The 24,066-nt window shown below is 44.1% G+C and overlaps 1 protein-coding gene across 1 annotated transcript in view; it reads left to right on the top strand.

Annotated features, from left to right (window-relative positions):
* Positions 1–24,066, top strand: part of ASXL2 (additional sex combs like transcriptional regulator 2) — a 127,454-nt gene that overhangs the window by 81,907 nt on the left and 21,481 nt on the right. The window contains exons 7-8 of the mRNA XM_010002204.1: positions 18,225–18,340; positions 24,014–24,036. Of these exons, the coding sequence (XP_010000506.1) occupies positions 18,225–18,340; positions 24,014–24,036 (139 nt within the window). The remainder of the gene's footprint in view (positions 1–18,224; positions 18,341–24,013; positions 24,037–24,066) is intronic.

The raw sequence follows: 24,066 nt of genomic DNA, 5'->3' as shown, positions 1-24,066 counted from the left end.
AATTCCCTGAGCTGCAGGCTTGGGAAAATCCACAGCATGCATGTTTGTTAAAGAGTTTCTGAGTATCAGTATGTTCTGCCATTTAATTCCAACTTCCCAACTATGTTGCATTGCAATTAGAAATGTCTTGGCTGCAGTGCCCAGCAATGGGCTCTGTGGGGAGGGACAGGGCAGGGACACATCCAGGTGTCTCTCTGCACTCAGTGGGTCTCCAGCTGATAGGAGATGAACACCAACGGTCTTTGCGGGGCAGCCTCAGGAGCCCCAGAGCAATGGAAATGCTCTTGTTCAGGGTGATAAAGCATCTTCTCAGTGATGTGCAGGAGTTGGTTGTACAAAGTTTCTCATGGAGTAGGGAAGGTCTTGTGGTGCAGTACCTGCAGCAGACTGGCTCATGTAGCAATTGATAGGACAAGAGGGAACAGCCTCAAGTTGTGCCAGGGGAGGTTTAGATTAGATATTAGGAACAAATTCTTCATAGAGAGGGTTGTCAGGCCATGGCACAGGCTGCTCAGGGCAGTGGTGGAGTCCCCATCCCTGGAGGGATTTCAAAGCTGTGTATCTGTGGTGCTGAAGGACTTGGTTTAGTGGTGGCCTTGGCATTGTGGCAGGTTTGCAGTTGTACTCAGTGATCTTAAGTGTCTTTTCAAACCTAAATGATTCTGTGTCCTATGTGCTGTCACCATTGGTACATGGGTACACAAAGGGGAGCATGTGCAGTCCTGTCTCCAAGCAGGGGCTACTTTGTGAAGGAGCTTTCTCATCTGGGGTTTTTCTTCCTTCATAACTTCAGCTTCTCTGTCTTGAAATTTTTGCAGTTGATTGTCTCATTCCATCTCAAACAAAATCTCAGGAACTTTGCCTTTCAGCCTCACAAACCATGTCATATTCGCTTTTTACCCACAAAACATTTCCCAGGTCCCTTTCCTCTCTAGAAGAAAGGTCATCTGTGACTTGCTGCTTCTCCAAGCTGTGTCACAGAAGGGAAAGCAAGCTTGAAAATATAAGCTTCTCTTCACGAGAAGCTACATGGAAAAGGGGCAACAGGTACAAGTTGCTCCAGTTTCATCTTGACATAACAAAGATTTTTTTTTACAGCAAGAGCAGTGATGGACTCTTAGAATCACAGAGCGGTTTGGGTTGGAAGGAGCCTTTAGAAGCCATCTAGTCCAACACCCCTGCAGTGACCAGGGACATGTTCAACCAGATCAGGTTGCTCAGAGCCCTGTTCAATCAGAACTTGAATTCACTGGAACAACCTCCTTGGGGACATGGTGGAGTCCTCATTGCTGAAGGTTTTCAAGATGCAATTCTACAAGCTGCTAATCTCATCTGGAATGCCTTTCCCATGCAGGGTTGGACTGGATGGTTTTTCAAGATCCCTGTCAACCTGGGCAGTTCTATGGATACCTGGAAAGCAGCCGACAAGCTTAAACATCTGTGTGCATCAGATACACCCTTCACTGCCAGGTCATTGAAAAGGCTCCACTCCCTGGGATATGCAGCAGGAATTGCTGCTTTGGCTGACAGACTTCAGCCCGCTGTGCTTCTGTAGTTGGCACCTTGGGCCTGTCCTGCCAGCCAAGGATCCATTTCATTCTTCAAAGCAAAGTGCACATTCAGGAGATGTTTGATCTCTCTGTGTGTGAAGCCAGTTTTGAGTAGAGCTTTCTTTTCTTGTTTCACCAGCATGGCAGGATCCATGTTTAACCTCTCAATATTTATTTTTTCCTTGTTCTCTTTAATCTGAAACTTGTGTGTTGAATCGGCAACAGGGTGGTTTTTACTATCTGTACTGTGCTGCTGAGGTTGTGTGTCTTCCTTATCTGCATACTGAAGAAACCTTGCTAGGATGGGATAGTTTTTTTCAAGGCAGAAAATGTGATTCTCAGCACTGGCAATCTGACAGCTCAAGGTCTTGGGAATGAAGACTCCAGCTCAGTCTCAGATCTGTTCACTGAAAGCATGGTGTGCTCAAGAAGGTCTTGCACCTGAGAACACATAACCCAGGAGTGCAGTTTAGACTGGGATACTGGAGAGTGGCCCCGTGGAAAGGGACCTGGGGGATAACAGGCTCAACGTGAGTGAACAGTGTGATGCAGCAGCACAGAAGGCCAGCAGGATGCTGGGCTGCATCAACAAGGGCATCACCAGCAGAGATCAAGAAATCATCATCCCGCTCTGCTCAGCACTTGTCAGACCACACCTGGAGTATTGTGTTCAGTTTTGGTCCCTGCTCCACAAAAAGGATGCAGACAGGCTGGAGGAGGTCTAGAGAAGGGCCACAAGGATGATCTGATGACTGGAGGACCTGCCATATGAGGAGAGGCTGAGAAAACTGGGTTTGCTCAGCCTTGAGAAAAGAAGGCTTTGGGGACACCTTATTACCATTTTCCAGTACTTAAAGGGTGGCTACCAAGGGGATGGAGACTCCCTATGTACAAGGAGTCGCGTAGAAAAGATGAGGGGTAATGGGCACTGGTTGCTCCTGGGGAAATTCCAGTTGGACACAAGAAGTAAATTTTTCACCATGAGGACAGTCAAAACATTGGAATAATCTCCCAAAGGAAGTGGTGGATTCTGCTGCATGGGGCAGTTTTAAGTCTCAGCTTATTTATTACAATACTGAGATAAGATTACTCTGTGGTCATTGTCCTCTCTCCTACAAGTTGTCCGTCAGCCCTTGTATTTTTCACTGAATAACATGGTATCCTCAGCAAACTTTGGCACTTTTGCTTATTTTGCCAGGTTTGCTTATTTTTTCACACAATTTATGAATCTGATACTTGGATATCTGTACAAGCTCCTGATGTTCTTTGCTGTCAGAAAAGTTTTTGCTTGACACGTGCAGTACCTGGCTGCTGAACAGGTCCTATGAGGAGCAGCCAGGATGCGCAGCACGCAGCCGTTGGGTCTGGTGGAATTCAGCCAGGCAGGCCGACCATGACATCTTCTTCTTTCTTTCACTGTTGCAGAAACCATTAAAAAAAATATTAAAGTTTCCAGAGAGATGTGCTGAAGAGCTGTGTCACTGTGTCACTCAGAAATGCAGGAGAGAAACCAAGTTAAAGTGTGTTAGTGACAGCTGACAAGGTTGGCCTCTATCAAGGAGATGGTGAACCGTCTCACATGACAGAACCTCATCTGCCTCTGAAAACAGCACTGATACAGCAATCACACTGCTTTGTGTTTGGGGAGGAACCTGCCACACTTTGAGCTTTGTTTACGTACACAGGCTGGAGTGAATTTTAGGCAGCTGAGAGAGTTTGTATCTCGGCTCTGCTTTCCAGCCTGCAAACATGCTACCACCAGCAGATCAAGCTTCAGCAGCAGCTCCAGCTCCATGCAAATCACGTATCTCTAATCGGACTTGACTATGTCATGGTGTTTGTTACAAGTGCACTGAATGTTGTTGAATTTCCTGTCTAACCAGTATTTAAAGTAGGAGCACTACATAGAAACTACACCTATATATGTGTCATAAAACCATAGAGTAACACAATAGTTTGGGTGGGAAGGGGCAATCCTCTCCTCTGACCTGCTGGCATAGGTATATATAGAGAGAGATATACGGAAGTATATATACACACACAATATTGAAATCAAGGGATGTGAGGAGCCTTCACACCCATTGATGGGTATTGCTCAGTGTTTGCCCTGAGTCACCAAAAACACCTTGTTTTGACAATAGAAGATTAAAATGCCTTTTGCCTTCCTGTAATTTATTTTTAAAGAAGTGGGTAACATCCATTTAAAAGTCCTGCTCTGCCTTGTGCACACTGCAGAGGGACGGGCATTTCTCCTGCCCTTTTCTTTTCGAATATGCATTGGCCACATAACTGTCTCTTTGTATTTTTAGCATCAACCTCATGGCACGGGGTTGGGACTGGGTCGTCTTTAAGGTGCCTTCCCACCCAAGCCAGTTTGGGATTCTGCAAACAGCATGTTCTCCCCAGTGCCGTTGGGACATAATGGAAGGGGGAGTGGCTGGAGCTAAGGCTGCCCAGCAACCTTCTTTTTAAGACCTTTTTCACTTGCCAAACTTTAATTTTGAGGCTTGGTTTTCTGTCTATCTGAATAAAGGAAAGTGTCTTTTAACATCAGCAGGGTCTCTTCAACTGCTGCTGAGAATAAAGTGCAGGGAAATGGATTTGTCTACTTAAAAGCCTTATTTTACCACTGTAATAAGCTGCCATGGCAGTGCCTCAGCCCAGGACTTTAAATGTGACTGTGTCATTCCTTGCTGAAAAAAAAAAGACCATTATTTTTTTTCCCCCCACAACCTTGCCCCTCGATTTCTGAGCATTGGAGACTCTCAGTCAGTGTAGCCGGTGTGTAGCAATGGGCAAGGGCACAGGTCAGAGCAGGGACAGGGGGCTTTGTTTTGGGGCGGAGTGAGAGGCAGATTTTTAAGTACTGTTCATTTTTCACCAGAAGTATAAGTATCTCAGCTTGGTTCTTTCTCTGTTTTCAGTTCAGAGTTGTGAGATCCATTGTCAAAATGCCAGACTTGCTTGTTGGTTTTTTTGCTAGCCTGGCTGCAGCAGCCCTGGGGTGGTTGGGGTGATTGGGGAGGCTCCAGCTGCTTATGGGCCCCGGGCACACTCAGCTATTTTTAATGTACATCTGCAAATTAATGCAAATTAGTTCGGGGTGTGGGTTGGAAGTGCTGGTGACAATTAATTCCACATGCTGACCTTGCTGTTCCTGGGCCATCATTCCCATATGGAGTGAATTGGGAAGAGTTAATCTCAAAGAACTGTGTGAGGAAGAGCTGTTAAAGCTTCATTTTGATATTTTTAGACAGTCATTTTTAGAAACTTGTCACTCAACTGCTGAGAAGAAACTGAATTTAATCTTTGCCATGTTTCCTGCTCTCCAACAGCAAAGCCTTAACTGGACATGAAACAACCCTATTTTATCCCTGCTCCTCGATTGGGGGCTGCTGTGCTGGGTGCTGTACCCAGGATTCCTTGGAGTCTCTTGTGTCTGTTGGTAAAAGTAGAGAAGGGAATACAAGGAAACAGTTTAAATTAATCTATACTTCAGCCAAGTATATTGGCTGTATTTCAGCCAAGTACCTTAGACCTTACATTGTGATGTGACCATCAGCGGCGTATTATTTGTCAGTTTCTCTGCATAAATTTGGAGAATCTCTAAATAGTCTAAATCAACTGTTTCCAGGTCAACTGTGTCATTTCACGAATTAAAAAAAAAAAAAAAAAAAAAAAAGCTGCTTCATGGGGAGAAAATCAGGAAGCTTCAGTGCAGTGGGTAATTCATGGTTTTCCTCCAAAATATCAAACCCTTGTGCTGGTGCTGTCTCAGCAGTAAATGCATTGGCATCAGTGCTGCTGCAGTCCAGGCATAAGTGCTTGTCACTCTCATGAAGCATCCAATAATCCTCTTGCAGGCACTTGCACTGTCCTTGGAAGCTTGTTTTTGGGCCTGTGTTCTCTTGGCAACAAACCCTGGGGACGTGGATTAGTGGGTGAGCCACCTTGCAGGCCTGGGTGAGGCAGGAGCTGGGAGAACGATGTGCAACCATTAGTGGATGCCCAGTTGTGCCGTGGTGTGGCTGCGTTGGAGATCCTCTGTAATCAGAATATGAGATGGTTACGCTGCTTATTTTATTAACGTGCATATTGTCAGAGACAAGCTGCAGTAATAAAAGAGACCTGCAAGCCGATCAGTTGGTTTTAAGTAGCTCTTCAGACTGGGGAAGGAGAGTGGCCGTGCTGCCCCCAGTGCAGTCACAGAAGTGATACGTGATGCGGGAGCCTGGTGGGGAGTTGAAAGAAACGTGACCACATCTTCCATTCTTCTAACACCTACCTTACCTTCCTATACAGCTCATGTTTGGCCACCTCTAATCTGCTCTGTGTTTGAGTCAGCAACCTCAAAACATGTTCTGTTACCCCAGAACAAAGCATCTGAAGTGTATGGTCCTGCCGACATTGCTGTAAAGATGCTGAGGGTCAGCTGAACTGCTCACAAGACGCTCTTTGCCCAGGACTCTGGTGCTTGCCCTCTCTTTACTGGCCCTGAGTAGACATGGGCAGCTCTAGGGATCAGGCCTTGAGCCAGCACACCTTGGTAGTCCTGTGTAAACAAACCTGGAGATAAAAATACTGACAGCCTTGTGCCCTGGTCAGCAAGCTGAATCAGCTCATGGAGGGACCTAATGCATGCTGGGACAAACCAAGGGAAGGGGCAGAGCTGCTCATGTGGGATGGGAAGTGCAGGAGCATTACATCTGTTCATTTGCTCATGTACCTTGAGCTTGCTGCGCTCCAGGTATGTTGTTCTGGCTCAGGAACACACAAGTATTCGGTGTGCTGTGGCATTAGTGGGCAGTCGCAAGTAATGCTCAGAAAATAAGATATTTTACTGAAAGATTCTGTGAAGAAGCTTAAGAAGAATCTTCGCTGTAACTTACGGGGTTTCTTCATGCTCTACAACTGCCAGAAGGGAGGTTGGATGAGGGGTAGACTTGGTCTCTTCTCCCAGGTAACAAACGATGGAACAAAAGGAAGTGGCCTCAAGTTCTGCTAGGGGAAGTTTAGATTGGATATTGGGAACAATTTCTTCCTGGAAAGGGTTGTCAGGCCCAGGCTGCTAAGGGCATTGGGTGGATATTGGGAACAATTTCTTCCCGGAAAGGGTTGTCAGGCCCAGGCTGCTAAGGGCATTGATGGAGTCCCCATCCCTGGAGGGATTTCAAAGCCATGTAGCTGTAGTGCTGAGGGACATGGTTTAGTGGTGGCCTTGGCAGAGCTGGGTAATGGGTGAACTTGATCATCTCAAGGGTCTTTTCCAACCAAAATCATTCCATGATTCACAACCATATGCTGTCAAAAGTGAAGTTGTTTTACAAGGAACAAATTTGTATGGGGTATATTTCAGTCACAGGTTGTTTCTTCAAAGCAAATGCTCCCATACAGAATGAGTTATGTAGCAATTGGTTTAGTCTTAGAAATTGTTATTAAAAATATTATACCAGTCACAACAGTCAGTAGAAAGTCCCTTGAGCTTTGTGGGCATCTCACACTTGAGGTGAAGCTTGGATTTCTGGCAGGCTCTTCAGGGAGGTGGCACTGCTTGGAAAAGTACTTGACAGCACATGCCATCCACACTCTGCAATTTTGGTTCTGTTAGTTTATAAACAGTGCACTCCTAGGAGTGCAGTGACTAGGACTTGCAAGTGCACTGCTGCAGTTTCATGCAAGCAGATGGGCTTCTGTATGTTCTCTTGGTGTCCATGTGCTGTTGCTGAGCTGAACTGTCAAAGGTGGCAGTTGTTTCAGGCAAGCACCGTGTTCCTGCTGCTGCGTGCTTCTCTGTAGATCAGCCTCCGTTTCGGCTTCCACGTTGCCTTATTGATGCTGTGCTTAAATTCACATCCTCAGTTCTGAGTACGTATCAGAAAGACTCGCCTGTGTCTTGTGTGCACAGGATGCTGGGTTTTGAGTGACTTTGCCTGTAGACCTCCCAAATGCTCTGTGTGCTGGCGGTGGCTGTGACCTGCCCGCATTTCCTCTCGCAGGCCATGACAGCCAGAGCAAACCCACTGCGGGGGTGCCTCATTGCACAGTCTCTCTCTCTCCTTCACACGTGTGATACACAAACACCTTTCATGCTCCTTTTTTTAATTGTGGTGCCTGAACAGTGAGGGTGAAGAGATGTATGGCTGCTTCTTCCCTTCTAAGTGTCCCTACATGACAGCAGGAGATGCTGGAATGGTGAAGTCCACATCCTGCCTGACCTGCAGTTACTCAACTCAATACCTATTATCTAGATTGTAATTTTTTTCATCCTAAAGAACTCAGGAGTCAAGGAACAATCTATTGAGATGACATCTCCTCTCTGGCTGTTGCACATTGACTGACATCCTGAGAAAGGAATACCTGCAAGGAGTGACAAGGGTACTTCTGGAGGCTTCTTGGAGCGGGTTCCACATTCAAACTGAGCAACAATAGCTCTTCTGGTGTGAAAGCATAAAATATTATCTAATGTAATTCTTACACAGCTCAGAGGAAGCTGCTCTGAGGAGAAGGACCTGGGAGTCTCCTGGACAACAAGTTAACCATGAGCCAGCAATGTGCCCAAGGAGGCCAATGCCCCCCTAGGGTGCATTGAGGAGAGTGTGGCCAGTAGGTGGAGGGAGGTTGCCTGGTGAGTCCACATCTGGAGAACTTTGTCCAGTTCTGGGCTCCACAGTACAGGAGAGGCAAGAAGTTACTGGAGAGAGTCCAGCAGAGGGCTACGAGGATGATGAGGGGACTGGAGCATCTCTCTTTCGACAAAAGACTAAGAGACCTGGGGCTGTGTAATCTAGAGGAGGGAAGACTGAGAGGACATCTTATCAATGCTTATAGATAGCTAAAGATCAAGTGTGAGGAGGATGGGGCCAAACTCTTTCAGTGATGCCCAGTGACAAGACAAAGGGCAGTGGGAACAAACTGCAACACAGGAAATGCCATCTCAACATGAGGAAAAACTTCTTGACTTTGAGGGTGACATAGCACTAGAACAGGCTGCCCAGAGAGGTTGTGGAGGCTTCTTCTCTGAAGAGATTAAAAACCTGCCTGGATGCCATCCTGTGCAACCTGCTCTGGGTGAGCCTGCTCTAGTAAGGGGCTTGGACTAGATGAGCTCCAGAGCTTTCCTCTGACCCCAACCATTCTGTAATTCTGTACTTTTCCTGTCTTCCCTTGCTTTAATGTAGACATTTTCCCCACTTCTATATCATCATATAAAACCATCCACCTAACAAGACTTTTTCCCTGTGGGCCGACGCATCCTCCTCACTCCCATTTCAAGGCTGTCATCAGCCACTGGTGTCAAGTGCGCTCACAGAGCGCAGACGTCTCTCTGTGTTCTGTCTCTGCACCATCCTCGTTGCCAGAGTCACCTGCCAGCTGTTGATCATCATAGAGCTGGTTGTGAAGAAGACAACTCTTCCACCATGCTAGGGTAACTTTTCTTCACCAGTGCTTCTCTTCACAGCCTGTGTTTCTGTCTCTCGGTCTTAGGATGAAGATCTTGGAGGTATTAGTTAGGAATTTGGGACGGGTTTTCTGCACTGCCTTTGTGGTGACCTGCAGGGACAGGCCTGAAGAATATGTGTCACCAGAAACACTTGAATTTTCTCAAGTAAGCATTGGGATGAATTATGATATTCAATACTTGGTTTTACACAACTGGCGTTTACCTAAGTAATTTCACTTTTGCTTCTCAGAATCAAGAAGTTTAAGTGAACTGCTGCGTTCTTTTGAGGTATTTTTTAGAGAAGAGGGAAGTGTTCTTCACATTGAAACTTGTATTTTAGGTAAAGTAGAAAAACAAACACTGAAATATCTGCAGTAATGTACTGAAACCAGGCAGGGGCAGCTGCCAAGGTCAGTTGTTAAATGACTTTCAGTGAGTGTTGGGTGTTCATGATTGCTTCTATCTACCTGGGCTACTGTAGTGCATATCATTAATAACTCAGATTTATCCACTCACCTTTACAGTCTTGGCTTTTTCCTAAAGGCAGAGATCTGCTATAATCCCTGGGTTTTAACAAAAAAAACCCCAAACCCAAACATCAGAACAACTCTTTGATGTTGGCTAATTTGCTGTCAGCTTATGTAATTAGCACTTATAGCTGTGATTTTCAAATGAATTTATGTAAAATATTTAATTCTCTGCTTCCTTCCAGTAAAATAGATGAAAAAATATTGTTTGGATCCCTAAAATTCAGAACATTTTGGTGATAATGATTTAAATTCTTGGACACCCAGGGAACTGTGTACCTATGTCTGCCTTTGCCATCACCATGTGTCCTCCAGAAAACTTGAAAATGCTTGGGCCTAGGAAGTAATAGGGGTACAAGTTAACAATAATTTATTTTCATTGTTTCTTTTAGTTTAATTTGATTTATAATTAGGTTCTGAGTCTGCTGAGTTGGGGCCTTCTCATTTCTTTTACACACACACTGTCTGTAGCAGGGTCTTCCAGTTTGTGGCTGCTGTTCCTAGATATGCTGCATGCTGCCAATACTAAACATAGTCATATGCTCTCCCCACGCTGGGGCTGAAACCAGAACTACTCTTGTGTCATTTAGGTAAGCCTGGGGTTTGTTAACTGGGAGATCTCTGTAGCTGATAGGGCTTTATGACAGCAATGTTCTCCAAAACATTTATGGTATTGATGGATGTTCTCCCATCCCAACAAGCTCTGTATCACCCTGTCCCTGTGATGAGAAGTCATCCTGAAGGACACTTTGGTGGCAATGTCTCCAGTATTTCATGTAGGATGTTTGGCTACTGTTGGCAGCTCAGGTTTTCAGACCTTTCTCATAAGTGATACAATACTTCATTATTCATGATGTTAAGGTACTGGTGCCAACTTTATTTCTTCACTAGAGCAGAGGGCTCTAGAGCTATATCTTTCCTTTTTTTTTTTTCTTTCTTCCTCTTTCTTTGTTAATATTTAATTTATGTTCTTTCCTAGTGTGGAAGAATTACCTAGTGTAACCAAGAAAGCACGTATGAATAAATTTACTCTTAAGAAAATGCAAGAGAAAGAAAGTAAAGAGGTTAGGTAAGATCACTGGAGCATGAGATGTAGGAGCCATCAGATGCAGACTTGTTGAGTACTTCAGCTTGTTTTCTCAGAGCTGCTAGTGCAGGGGACGCACCAGTCTCACTATATGAAGCAACCAGCTGATCTTTTTTTGTGTTAATAAACAAACGTAATTGGATAACAGGAATGTGTAATCCTCATCAGAGCAGTGCAAGTTCCAGCTTTGCCCAGGGTAAGTGCAGGAGGGGGAGTTCCGGGAAGCTGCAATTGGACATTTTTGGGCATTACTTCTTCCTTCATTTTAGCAAGGAACAGTCATGTGGGAGAGAACTCTTTTAAAATGGTTGTCTGACTTGAAAGTTTGATATTGTTTTGATATGAATTCAAGGTCGAGTTCCAATTCTCATTCTGGTAAACTGCATACCTGTTGAAAAGCAGGGCATTGGATTAGCAGGAAGCATTTCTGTCCTTCTCAAGATGTGTTTTAATGGCTTTCACTAGATGTTTTTCATGTAATACATCTGGATTCCATTAGCTGTTTAAAACTTGAGTTATTTTAAGCTTATGACTGCACATAGTTGAAGGAGGGGGGGCACTGTATTTTTAGGTCAGCTTGACTGTACTTTCTTTCCAAGTGAGTAGTGCAGCCTTTTCTTTCTGAATGTGTAGATTTTGAGGCAGACAACCGCGTGGAAACGCATGCAACCTCTCGGGCAGGGACTCTGGATCTATTATATTAATTTCTTCTCATATTATACTTTCCCAAGCCCAAACAAAATCAGAGACAAAACCCCTGTTGAGCTCCTACTTCTGAGCTCCAGCCAGGATGCAGAGGTGAGTACCTTGTCCATGTGCCCAAGTGGCTTTGCACTGAGCTGCAAGAGTGACAAGCAGGCACAGGGCTGACAGCAGCGCCTGCCAATGGGACCTGTCCTGTGCCTACATCGTGCTGCATTTTGCTTCTCTTAAAGGCAAAGAGTAAATCTCTCATGCCTGAGGACTGTAGGGAAGAGCACTGCTTCTGTGCCAAATAATAAATCAAATTCATGCTGGCAGCAAGATTACAGATTTCAGACTCCTAATGGGTGGAATGAATTACCAAGATGCATTACCCATTCATAAGAGGGCACTGATTTCTGCAGTTGGAGCAGTTTGTTAGGTGATGCTCATGAGGCAATTATCCAGCAAAAGGCTTTTTATCTCTGATAGATTTTTAAATCTAATGCTGTGAGTATAAATTTAGCAGAACAGTTTCATTGCTCCAAAACAATTTGACTCCACTTTGCCAAAGATGAGAGTTTCTTTTGCTGTACTGTATGTTGGAAGCAATAACCAGCTCTGATCATTAAAAGGCAAAGGATCAAAGACCCAGTAAAACCCCACAGCTCCTGCAATGGTCATGCAAGCAGTTTAGAAGGCTGTGCCCTTTGCTTCCATCCCTGAGCCTGTTGCAGTGTCAAATGCATGGGCTGTGTGATGTTTTTACACTAAATAGTATTTGTCTGGATTGGTTTTGGTTGTCTTCAGCCGTAGCTCAAACTCTTCTTGTCGGAATAATTTTACTTTCACACAGTTACATCTCTTTTTTTTCTGATTTGGAGGTAATTTGACTCCCAGATTCTCCAACAATTGCAGATGTATTTTCTCTTTAGTTCTAGCTAGTGGTTTTATTTTGTTTCATACTGTTAAACACTTGGCATGTAAGTCAAGATAACCAAATGCCAGAATTCAGTAAAGGGAACTGCCAAGGTTGACCTTAAACTGAATGACCCTGAGAGTAATTTTCTTTTTGAGCCACTGAAACAAAACTGTGGTATAAATGTGAGGTCATTCTTTGTGCTTGCTTACTTCAGCAGCGTCCTCTGCATCTCTTCTGAAACAAGCCAGAGCAACCCAGGCAGTCATTTCTGCTACATAATTTTAAGAAAATCTTGATCGTGATTTAGGAATTGTCTGAGTGCCTGCCAAAAAAAGCGTGAGCTCTGCCATCATCCCAGTTGTTCTGCTGTAAGATCTCCCTCTGCTTTTCTGTTCCCCCCTCTCCAGCTCAGGGCTCCTCCAGGTGTTTTCCTGCACTGTGCTCTGACTAGCCCAGTTCTGCAGCCGCACTGACCAGGGAGGATAAGGCAATAAATAAAAAATAAATTACTGGCTGACTGAATGAAGATCTCTATAGTTCTGTCTAATAAACATGTTGAGCTTAAGGGAACATCATAGTTGTATGGTCAGTTTTGCTGCCCCAAAGCAGCTACATGTGCTTTCTCATGGTTGTTTATCTGACACTGTCTTTCAAACCTTAGCCAGAACACTATTATTAAGTATCACCTTAAGCAAGAGAGCAGATGTATACTGGAAGCCAGGGGGATTTTAAACAAATATCCTGCTACTTTCACACACTAAAATGCAAATAAGCTGTGCAAGTCGAGACATCCAAGAGGAAAAAAAAAAAGTGAAAATTTGTTCAGCATCTTCTCTTTTCCGTTACTGTCGATCTGCAGCATACAGAGCTGTGTTGGTATCAAATATCAGATGGGAATTATGAGTCTTAGTGCTTCTACTCCACTCTGGTGAGACCTCCCTGCAGTGCTGGGTCCAGCTCTGAGGTCCCCAGCACAAGAAGGACATGGAGCTGTTGGAGTGAGTCCAGAGGAGTCCACAGAGATGATGCAAGTGCTGGAGCAGCTCTGCTCTGGAGACAGGCTGAGAGAGTTGGGGTGTTCAGCCTGGAGAAGAAAAGGCTCCAGGGAGACCTTAGAGCACCTTCTAGGACCTGAAGGGGCTACGGGAAAGCTGGGGAGGGACTTTTGATCAGGGCAGGGAGTGATGGGACGAGGGGGAACAGTTTCAAGCTGCAAAAGGGGAGATTGAGAGGAGATCTTAGGAAGAAATTCTTTGCTATGAGGGTGGTGAGACCCTGGCCCAGGTTGCCCAGAGCAGCTGTGGCTGCCCCATCCCTGGAAGTGTTGAAGACCAGGTTGGATGTGGCTTGGAGCAAGCTGGTCTGGTGGGAGGTGCCCCTGCCCATGGCAGGGGGTTGCGACTAGATGATCTCAAGGATTCCTTCCACCCAAAACCATTCTGGGATTCTTCTTTGGTGGTAGACCAGTCTTACGTTGTTGGTGAAAGCAGGGAGTGTGTGGTAGGACTGGCATGTCATACGGCTTGTGGAGTTCCTTCCAACATTGCCTTTGGAAACACTGGCAAAACACACAGTGTGGCACACTGTTAAAGTGGACGTGTTGGCCAAGTTATGTGTCATTTGCCTTGTTTGAGCCTGTGGTTGATCAGTGACTTCCTTTAGCCAGAACAGTCAAGAAGGTCCTTAGGATTAACTGCATCGGGACTCTAGAAAGGAAAGACACGATGAAGCATCTCAACAGAACTCACAGTCCTGCTACTTCTATTACAAGGGATCCCTAGACTACATTCTGTGTTTAATATTTGCAGCAATTTACTGTTTTTTCTAAACTAATTAATCCCTCATCTTCAACAAATTATTGTTAAGTAGCACTGCTGTTTGTGTGGTTTCTTTATAAACACACAGAAGAGAACTGATTGACCAATGATTTAGGGTTTGCAGCTCTTAAAGGAACCCAGTACCTCATAACAATGTCTTCAGATATTGCCAGACTGATATTTCTAATTTAATTGACCTTTAACATAATTAACATTTTGTTGTAATTTAGTTTCTCAGAAGAAATGCCCTTGTGTCAGTAACGTTTCACATAAGAAGTCTAAAGTGTAAAAGGAGTCTCAGTCCCACAACCTGTCACTGTAAGTGACTGCAGGCTGATCTTCTTCCAGCATTTCTTCTTGCAGCTGGGAGGTGGGATCATACTGGGTCCATTCTTCATTTATCTGACAAATCAGGGTTCATGAGGTTTGGCTGACACGTTCCACTTTGTCTCATCTACTTTAATCTTAGAGAACTGTTAAAATTTCACCTGGCAAGCTCCTCTCCCAGCAAATGCAACAGCAGGAAGCAATGAAACCTTGTGAATGAACAAGCTGGTGTAGTAACATCAGACCAAGTGTGCAGAGTTATTAGTTTTGGAGCGATTCTGATGAGTACATCTGGAGCTACAGATGAGTACATTTAATTGCTTCTCCAAGCCAGCACTCTCAAATACCCAAGGGTGTTGGGTTTTTTTCACTGCCCTTTATTCACTTTTCTGTCCTCATTATCCAGGCGACATCTCCATCCCGTCTCTCTGGAATGAGGGGATTCTGCTTACTGTTTCGAATTCACAAAATCTACTGAAATTCATTTCCATCAGATACTAGCACTCAGTCTTCCATCATCTTTAGCTGATTAAGTAAATTCTTATTTACATAGAAGCAGCACAAAGCAACTCCCTGAGTGCTTTAAAATCAGAGCTACTTCCCCTGGTGTTGCTTTACGTTCTGTAATTATTTTTGCAACTTCCCTCTAAAAGCTCCCTTAGCATCAAGAGGTAGAATCTCAGCTCCACATATTTTTCAAATTACCTGAAATAGTCTGAAGTGAAGACAGAGCTAACTTCACTGATACCCTGTTCGAATCTAAAGGAAACAAACTCAGCTGGTCAAGTCTTGTCCTTGTGGGAGTCTGAATATTTTTCTGCACATGCAGGTCTTTGTGTTACACCTCTGCTTGGCTGCGTTCTTGAAAGGATGTAACCTTTTCTGAGAGCACTTGGGTCCCAGCACCCAGGGCTGCATTCTCATGGGTTTATCCTCCCATCCATCTCCCCGTCACTAAGCTCAAGCAGCTGTGACTTGGTTGGCTTCTTCAAGTTCTCCTGTTTGTTTTTGAGAGTCTGTTGTGGTTACAGCTGGCAGTCCCCTGCAACAGCCGTTGTGGCACCGAGGGCTTTTACACAGGCAAAGGATGCACAAAGTTTAATGCCAGGGTGCAAATTATTATCATCATCCAGGCATGAGTTGCCTTTTCAGGTGTGCATTTTTCAAAGCCTTCCTGGTTTGAAAAGATTTGTTTTATTTGTTCAAAGACAGTATAAAAAGGAAAATGTGAATAGAATATGAGGCTGGAGAAAGTAGCCTGTATTTGGTTGAATGTTTCAGCTTCATGCAGAACTTGTTGTTTCAGCAGTGATAGGCTTCAAAGAGGATGTGGTTTATGTTCCTGCTATTCAAATGTCTCAAACCCCCAGCAACAGTCAATGCTGGGGCTTGAAATGTTAAACTCAACTTGTGTTTTCTTTGTGTTTAACAACTATGAGCAAGGATTAGTTTTACAAGGCTGGGGCCACAGTGTTTGTCCAGCTCAGGCAATGTTTGCAGCGGTGGTGGATGTGGCTCATAGCTGGTCAGTCAGAGGGCCTGAAGGCTCTGCCCTGCCCAGGCTCTCCAGGGGACAACAGCAACTCACACGGTGCTTTCCCCACAGAAACGGGGTGCCCAGACACAGAGCTGCATCATCTCATTCTGTGTGCTGCACACAGGGTCCTTCCCTGGAGAATAACAAAACCTCTCAATCCCCCTCGTTTTAGTTATGTCCTTAACCCTTTTACTTTCCTGAATCTCATCAAGTTTTGCAGATGTGGTGTGATTAGCACTAAAGTGTGTGAAACGCTCAAGGCAAATGTGCTGAAAGAATTTTAGGTACATCATCTTTCCATCTTTACACGTTGCGTCATCTTTCTGGCTGTTTCCATGCACCTGTCAGCCATAGTGGATCCCTTCCACGAGGTGACACCGTTTATTTAGGTTACTACAGGTTCTATGTGTAGCTATTGATTTTTTTCCTCCAAAAATTTACTTACTCCTTTCTTGAGATTTTAATTGCATTTTTTGTCTTTTGTTCTCTGGGTCCTATTTCTCTGCATTTCCACTCCATTTCCTCTGACCTTAATGAAACTAAATATTTAATACTTTACTGTTTCTTGCCCTGCAGTCTGTCACTAAGCACTAAAACACTCCCTACTTAGTACGTGACCTTGCAGAATTTTTGTTGATTTCTTGCCTGATTGCCATTTGGTTCTGCTCATTGCCTTCTGTCCCATCCAGCATCAGAATTATGCCAATTCTTTGTTTTTAAACAATAGCCAAATGATTTTTAGAAGCCTTTTGCTGAAAATCTCTGGAAGTGTGAGTGAACTCTAAGCAACCAGCTTTCTTTTCTTCCAGCTCTCTTTATCAATGCATTCGGGGGGTTTGTGGGATCTGCATTTCCTCTCTAGGTACTAATCAGACTGTGACTGTTCCAGCATCCTCTTATTCTTGAACTGCAATTTCAACCAAATTGAGAGACAAACATAAGTTTACATTCTCGCTGTGCTTTCAATGTACAGATACTATCTTTGCTTTCCAGGTCTTGGTACAATATTGTTGGGGTTTTTTTACCGTCTAAGTGGTAGTTCTGCTTGCTGTGTAACTGTCTCATCTTTTATCACGTCCACAGATCATCTGGGTATGGTGACCTTGTCAGTGACTTTTAAATTACCTGTTTGTTACCATACCTTTTGACTGTCATTGTTTCCAGTGGCATTTCAGAGTCTGATACTACGTCATCTCTGTTGTGTGTGGCTTCTAAAAACCTTACACTTTTAATTTAAAGTCCATGCCACATGTGTGAATTTTACTTTCATAATTTGCTTTTGCTAGTTCTGTGCATTTTATTTAAATGTTGCTTTGTGATGCTTATTGTTCCTGTGTTATTTTCAGGAGCTTCTGTGGATGCTGAGCAGGATCACACTGTGGCTGTTGTTAATGATGAGCTCTTGTCATTAGTTCTTCACTCCTTTCTGTTGCAGAAAGATATTAGTTTAACCTCTTGTATTTTAGAACTAATTGTTTCAAGAAGCAATAATTTAAATAGTTTACATGCAAATTTGTTTGTTATCCTTTATGGTAGGTGTCACCACTCATGTACCTATCACCCCACTGCTGCCAGAGCAGATACTGAGTATCTTGTGCCAAACAGGTACATTCACACCATGTGACAAGCTGTTATTTAATTCCCATCTTTGGTTTACTGGTTGAACAAGACAACTTTAAAAGTCCTAATCATGTGAAACCAGCGGCCTTGCTTTAGGACTCTGCATGGCTAGGACTAGATTTCTTCAAGCATCTAAGCTCATCCACTGGGAATATGTGTTCATTTACTGGGATATCCTGTATATTCCCATCTTTCTTTTCAGAAAGGAGCAAGTGATGTTCCAGTTCCTTTGCATGTCATTGATCTTCCTGCTTTTGCGTGGGATTCAGATTTAATCTGATCAGAAACTGCTATCCCTGAAGTGTCTGACTATAGATCATTCCAGATGTAGACAACCATTGCCTGTATTTTGATTTAGATTTGAATTGGCTGAACCTGAGGTGAACCTGAAGCTTTTTCTCAAGCTGCAGTGTTGCTTGATAGCAGCTATTGAAAAGATTAATACAAAAAAAATTGATGGACAAGAGATGACAAATCTGAAGTTGGTCACAGGAATTGCTGTTGGCTTTCAGAGGAAAACAGCTGCCTTGGTGGTGGGGAGGAAACAGAAATGATTCTTTATGCAAAGAGCAACATTTGCTAGAGGTGCAGTTTTCATGAGCCTCATGGGATGATCTGAAATGGTAAAGACTGGCTAACGTGCTGCAGACAAATGTATAAAGGTTGGATTGTGGATACATATATGTTGTTGGTTTTTTTCTTTTTTTCCTTGTAGTGTCATCTAGACTGTCACAGACCTCTTCCCCTCAGTCAGGCTGCCCGTCACCTTCCATCCAGACAGGCAAAATCATCTCCTCATCCCAGAAGCACAGCAAGAAGGCACTAAAGCAGGTAAGTAGCCTAGTCTGGAGCCTAGGTTAGGGATTGTTGCAGTAACTTGTATTTCTCTGGTAAATTGTCTTTCTCAGTGAAGCTGCAATCTGCAGGGAAGTAATTCAGGAATTCCTTTGTGTCTCATGGTAAACAGGGTTTTGGTAAAATATCCCTCTCTTTTAAAGGTGGTTCAACTTTTAAAGATGTTTCAAAATATTCTGCTCTTTAGTTATCTGCTATTTCTTTAAATAAGCATCTGAACTTTTTTTGTTATTATTTGAAAGGATGGATATAGGATGTTTCTTTTCACCCAACCTTTTGATGAGTGTGTGTAGCTTTCTACAGTCAGTTTTAGTAAGTGGAAGGTCTTTTTGGGAAAATGATTAAATCCAGCAACTTCTTCCCCTAGTTAGGGCCAGTACTCTCCCTTCCGGGGAATTCTGTGGGTACAGTGGAGAGAAGAAGGGGAAGGAGAGCACACTGGCTTTGAGTTGCACCTCTGCTGGGTGTATGAGAAAAAGCGAAGGACCGATTATTTTCCATGCTTGGGGAAAGACTGTTGTGTGGATAGAGTTAATTGTGTGCATACAGGATAGGATGGGTAAGTGTTTGCACTTCAAATGATTTCTTTCTCCTAATGAAAAGTGCAAGATTAATTAGTCCCCTGAGTGTCTTATTTGCAGGTGTTTCCCCAACTGCATTGTTTAGTTCTTCATTATCCTAGAAAGGAAATGCTTTATCAGGGTTAGATTTACTCTTTTGTAAAGTAAAAATCTGTAAGGAGTTACAAATCAAGTTGCAGGAGAGATGCTAGTCCAGGGATTATGGAAGCTTCTCAGACAGGTGAAATCATGTGTTCCAGATAGGATTTACCTTTTCCAGCCCAACCTCTTCCTGACTTTTTCGAGCTTAGAAGCAGCGCTCAGGATGGCATTCAGCAAGCAGAGATGCTGGCAGCCCTGGAAAAAGGATCTGCAGTGAGAAAGGATCTGATTAGGGCTTATTATTGAGGAGAGTATTGCAGGGGAAGACAAGGCAACTGGATAAAATAGAGTTTTGTTCCCAGCAAGAGAGAGTTGCTATCAAAATGATATGCCGGCTCTAGGGAATCTTCTCTCTCTTTTCTTTTCCCACTTGGCTGTTTCTCCACAGAAGTGTCAGTGTTACTGTGATGTTGTTTGCTGCTGAGAACCACAACAAAACAGTGAGAGTGCCGTCACATTAAGCAGATTTTCTTCTGAAGTTCAGAGTCAAGCTTCCACTTTCATTTGAATGCTCAGAAAATTGCTTCTCACTAATGCTTTCAGCAAGATATTAATTATACTCTTTGCTTTCCCTTCCTCAACCCTCTTTAAGCCTGACTGGCAATCATTTCTCTCCAACAGCTGCAAAGGCTTTTCTCTTTTAAGAGGGTGATCAAGCAGACTCAGGGTTTGTTACAAACAGTCCTTTTCCCCCTCAACAGTTCCTTTTCATTCTCTCTGGTCTGTAGGTCCCTGTTTCACAGACTTACAGGTCAGAAGGGACCTCTGGGCAAACCCACACTCCATTTCCAAACCTACACTCCATCTACTTTTCTTCTCTCCTCCTAGCCTCTCTCCTTACCTGCCTAATAATTTTCTGCTTTTATCTCTGAATTCCTTATGCTCCTGCTCCTACCAGCCTTCCACCACCTGTATATTCATTCCCTTTTGTCTCTGCTCTCTTCTTCCCCTTATTCCGGGAACAATGCATGCCGTTTCTTTGCTTTATTTTAGTTCCAGTGGAAATCTGCTATTTTGACCAAATACCACATCTTCCACCTCTTCCTAAACACAGTAGTCACCATGGGCAGGAAAAATTACTGAAAGTAGATAAAATTAGCAAATAGAGATAGAAGGAAGCAGACAGCAGTGCTATGAGTAGAGCAGTAGGAAAAACATAAGACACTGAGTGCAACAAGAATTAAAGAAAACTTTCATATTTTTAATTATGTCTGCACTGCAGATTATTTGCTAGTGCACACTGGAGAAGACAGCTGGCTGGATTCAGCCCCCTTATCTTAAGTGCTACCTACTTATAGTATCACTGGAGGAAGGGAAGAGTAGATTTCTAAGTGAGAACTTTTAACCCTGGAACATCACGCTGCTGCTGTACTGCTCCCTCAGACTTTGATAGACCTGTAGAATAATTTTGTTTGGAAAAGACCTTTTAAGATCCTCAAGTCCCACCATTACCCCAGCACTGCCAAGGCCACCACTAAACCATGTGCCTCAGCACCATAGCTACATGGCTTTGAAATCCCTCCAGGGATGGGGACTCCACCACTGCCCTGGGCAGCCTGGGCCAGGGCCTGACAGCCCTTTGGGGAAGAATTTTTTTCCTTATATTCTTATAGTAGAGATGCTCCAGTCCCTTCATCATCTTGGTGGCCCTTCCCTGTAGTCTCTCTAGTCTGTCCATGTCTCTGGGGAGCCCAGCACTCCAGTGTGGCCTCCTTTCATCCAGATCTCATCATAGTGTTTAGGATTAGAAATAACACTGTCTGCTCTGATAAGGTTTATACCATTCACCCTCATCTTTACCTGTGACACTTTTGTCTGTTGCCACTGCATGGAATGACCCAGGCCAGGGACTGCATTGGGCTGCACCCTACAAAATCTCTCCGGTCTGCGTAGTTGCTTTTTCATGTTTCATTGGAAGAAGGAAGCTGTACAATACACATTTTTTCCCCCCCTTAGTTGTGTCCTCATGGGGTTTTTTACCATCATTATCAGACTGTAGGCAGGTCCCGAGCAAGAAGTGGGTGTGTAGGAGCAGTTCCTGGTTCTGCAGCCATCACTGTTGTCATAAATAGTGGAGCTGACGGGGGGAGCGTGCTGCTGACTTAAGGCCTGTTTAAAATTACAATTCAAGGAGGTGCTGGTGATAATGACTGAATGGTGCCATTTTGAATTACCTTCTCTTTCAACTCTGTAGAATAAAGTGGTAGTTTCCACCCTTGACAGCAGGATTCACCTGAGAGCTGCCCTTTGTGCAAACACACCTGTGCGCTGAGGAACATCTACCCTCCGCTGAGGGTGGCATGGTGTGCTCAGCAAGAACAAAGCACAACTGAAAGGCAAACAACATTAAAAAAACGAACCCCTGTGCACGAGCGCAGAGGCAATATCCATGCAGGTCAGGGCTAGAGGGGAGGTGGTGGGCTGGTGCTGTGCTTCCAGGGTCTCTGAGAGACCCCAAGAGAGATTCCTCTGAGAGACCTCTCTGAAAGAGAGATCATCTGAGAGATGCTCTGAAAGAGATCCTCTGCGAGATGCTCTGAGATAGAGACCCCTTTTGAGAGGGAAGCCCTCTGAGAGAAAGACCCTTCTGAGAGACCCCACTGGGAGAGAGATCCTCTGAGAGACCCTCTGCCTCCTCCAGCTGCCTGGAAGCTGCTCCCTGACCGGGGGGTGCCGGGTAGGCAGCACTTTCCCCTTTGGCTGGTTCCTGACAGGTGGGCAGGCAAAGTGGGGCCTTTCATGGCTGGAGCTGAGGGGAGCTGGGCTGGTTCTGGGATGTTCTGAGGGAGCTGGGCAGTTGTGGGGTGTTACAGAGGAGCTGGGCTGGTTACAGGGTGTTAAGAATGATCTGGGCAGGTTCTGGGATGTTATGAGGGAGCTGGGCTGGTTACAGGGTGTTATGAGTGAGCTGGGCTGGTTCTGGGACGTTACGAGGGAGCTGGGCTGATTATTGGGTGTTCTGAGGGAGCTGGGCCAGTTGTGGGGTGTTGTGGAGGAGTTGGGCCTGATGTGGGAGAGATGAGAGATGCTTGACCAGGTATAGGGGTCAAGGGTCCTCCTCATTATGGAGGAGCTGGCTGTGATCCGGTGTGTTATGGGGGAACTCCGCCTGGTATGGGCCAATGCTTACAAGGAGGTTATTGAGAAGACACAGCCAGGCTCATCACAATCTGCTGAAGGAAGTGGGACAACAAGGGACAATGGGCATAAGTTGAATAGTATAAGGAAAAACAGGACGTAAAGAAAAGCCTTTGCCCCCCGAGGACAGTCCAGCAGTGGAGCAGAGGCCCAGGGAGGTTGTGCCATCCCCGTCCTTGGAGGTTTTCAAGACACGACTGGCCAGAGCAGCCTGTTGGAGGACAAACTGGCTGCTCAGAGCGGGAGGTTGGACTGGAGACCTCCTGAGAACCTTTCCCATCAGAATTATTCTGTAATTGTGTCAGAACTCTTTAAGTTTAGATCTGTTAAAAGAGATCTCCAGATGTTTATAACAGATAATTTATATATGCAAAGCTGGCATGGAATTTGAAAAGAAGTATCTAAAGAATAATTGTTTCCTCCTCTTCCCACACATGGCTCAGCCACCATTGTCATCGGCACCTCAGGCACTGCATGACCAAGAGCTGTGGTGACACAATGAACAAAAGCAGAATTGTTTTATCTAAGCTGAGAAAACGGCAGCAATTAAATGGCACACAGAACAGGTGAACTGAGTACACAAAACCTGAAATATTTGAATTGATTTGCATACCAGCAGTATGGGATTCACACAACCCCCTTGACACTTATTTTTGCTTACAGTGTTATCTTCAAACCAGAGAAGAATGTAGTGGATTTTTGTTATTTCTATGAATGCCAGGTCTCTCTATCTTTCTCTTTTTTTAAAAAGCTTTTGACCTCAATAACAGGAGGTGACTTGTGCATTGCAGAAGATACTTCCTCCTAGTGATTTTCAATTTTGCTGTGTTTCAGTTTTGCCAAATGTTTTTTTAACCTGTAGTAGAAGTGGCTAAACAGGAACTATTTAATGAATTGGAAAAGAGTAATCAAACTTGTGTGTTCATTATCTGTATCCTTTTGCTGTCAGTCTTCCTCATATTTGTCTTTACAACCTGAAAATCAGTCTGTCTGCTTCTTTCCTCACGTGGCAGATTCTGCAGGGTACTGCATATATTATCTCTCCCAGTTCTAACTGGATGATGATGATTTTTGTTGTCAGAATAATTAATTTATCTTATTTATTTCAGATAGTGGTGCTCTCTATTTAACAGTCCCACTTGTGTATATATACAGCATAATGTTTCCTGTTATTTCCTATTTTGAAATTCTACAATATACTTGATCTGTCGTAATTTATTCAGCCGTTAAGTCTCTTTGGGTTTCAATTTCATTTCTTGAAAACAAACACTTTGGTTTTTCTTTTCTTCCCTTTAGTGTTTTAACCTTTGTTACTCTGCTAATTAAACAAGTCTTTCCTAATGGGTAATGTCTGTGTTGAAGGTTTTTAGGGAGTTCCTTCTTTCTTCTCCAGGAGGCAGAGATGAATTACATGATGGTGCTCTTACTTTGAAGTTATTTATATAGTTCCTTCTTGAACCAACTCCAGATTTGCAATCCTTTCTGTTTGCATTCTCTAGAGATGATTTTTTTCATGAAACAACACAACTTAAGATGTTGTGCAACCATTAACTTTCTGCTGTAGATGCAGAGGTGGGAAATCTGTCTACTTGTAGCAGTGCTAAATAGACAGTATCAGTGTCCCATGCAAACAGAATGTCTTTCCAAAGTCGCTCTGAACTTCTGACATAGTTAGACTCAGAATCCAACTACTGGTTGCTGTAAAACAAGTGGTTTGTACTGTGAGCTAATGATTTCTAAGAATATTTTGGATTTCTCTTAGGTCACATCCTTCTCTCCTCTTCCCTAGGCCTTGAAACAGCAGCAGCAGAAGCAGCAGCAGCAGCAATGCAGAGCAGGAAT

This window comes from Chaetura pelagica, unplaced genomic scaffold (assembly GCF_000747805.2).
Source record: "Chaetura pelagica isolate M959 unplaced genomic scaffold, ChaPel_1.0 scaffold107, whole genome shotgun sequence".
Classification (NCBI taxonomy): domain Eukaryota; kingdom Metazoa; phylum Chordata; class Aves; order Apodiformes; family Apodidae; genus Chaetura; species Chaetura pelagica.
The sequence above is the reverse complement of the archived record's forward strand: the minus strand, read 5'-3'. Positions and strand labels throughout refer to the sequence as shown.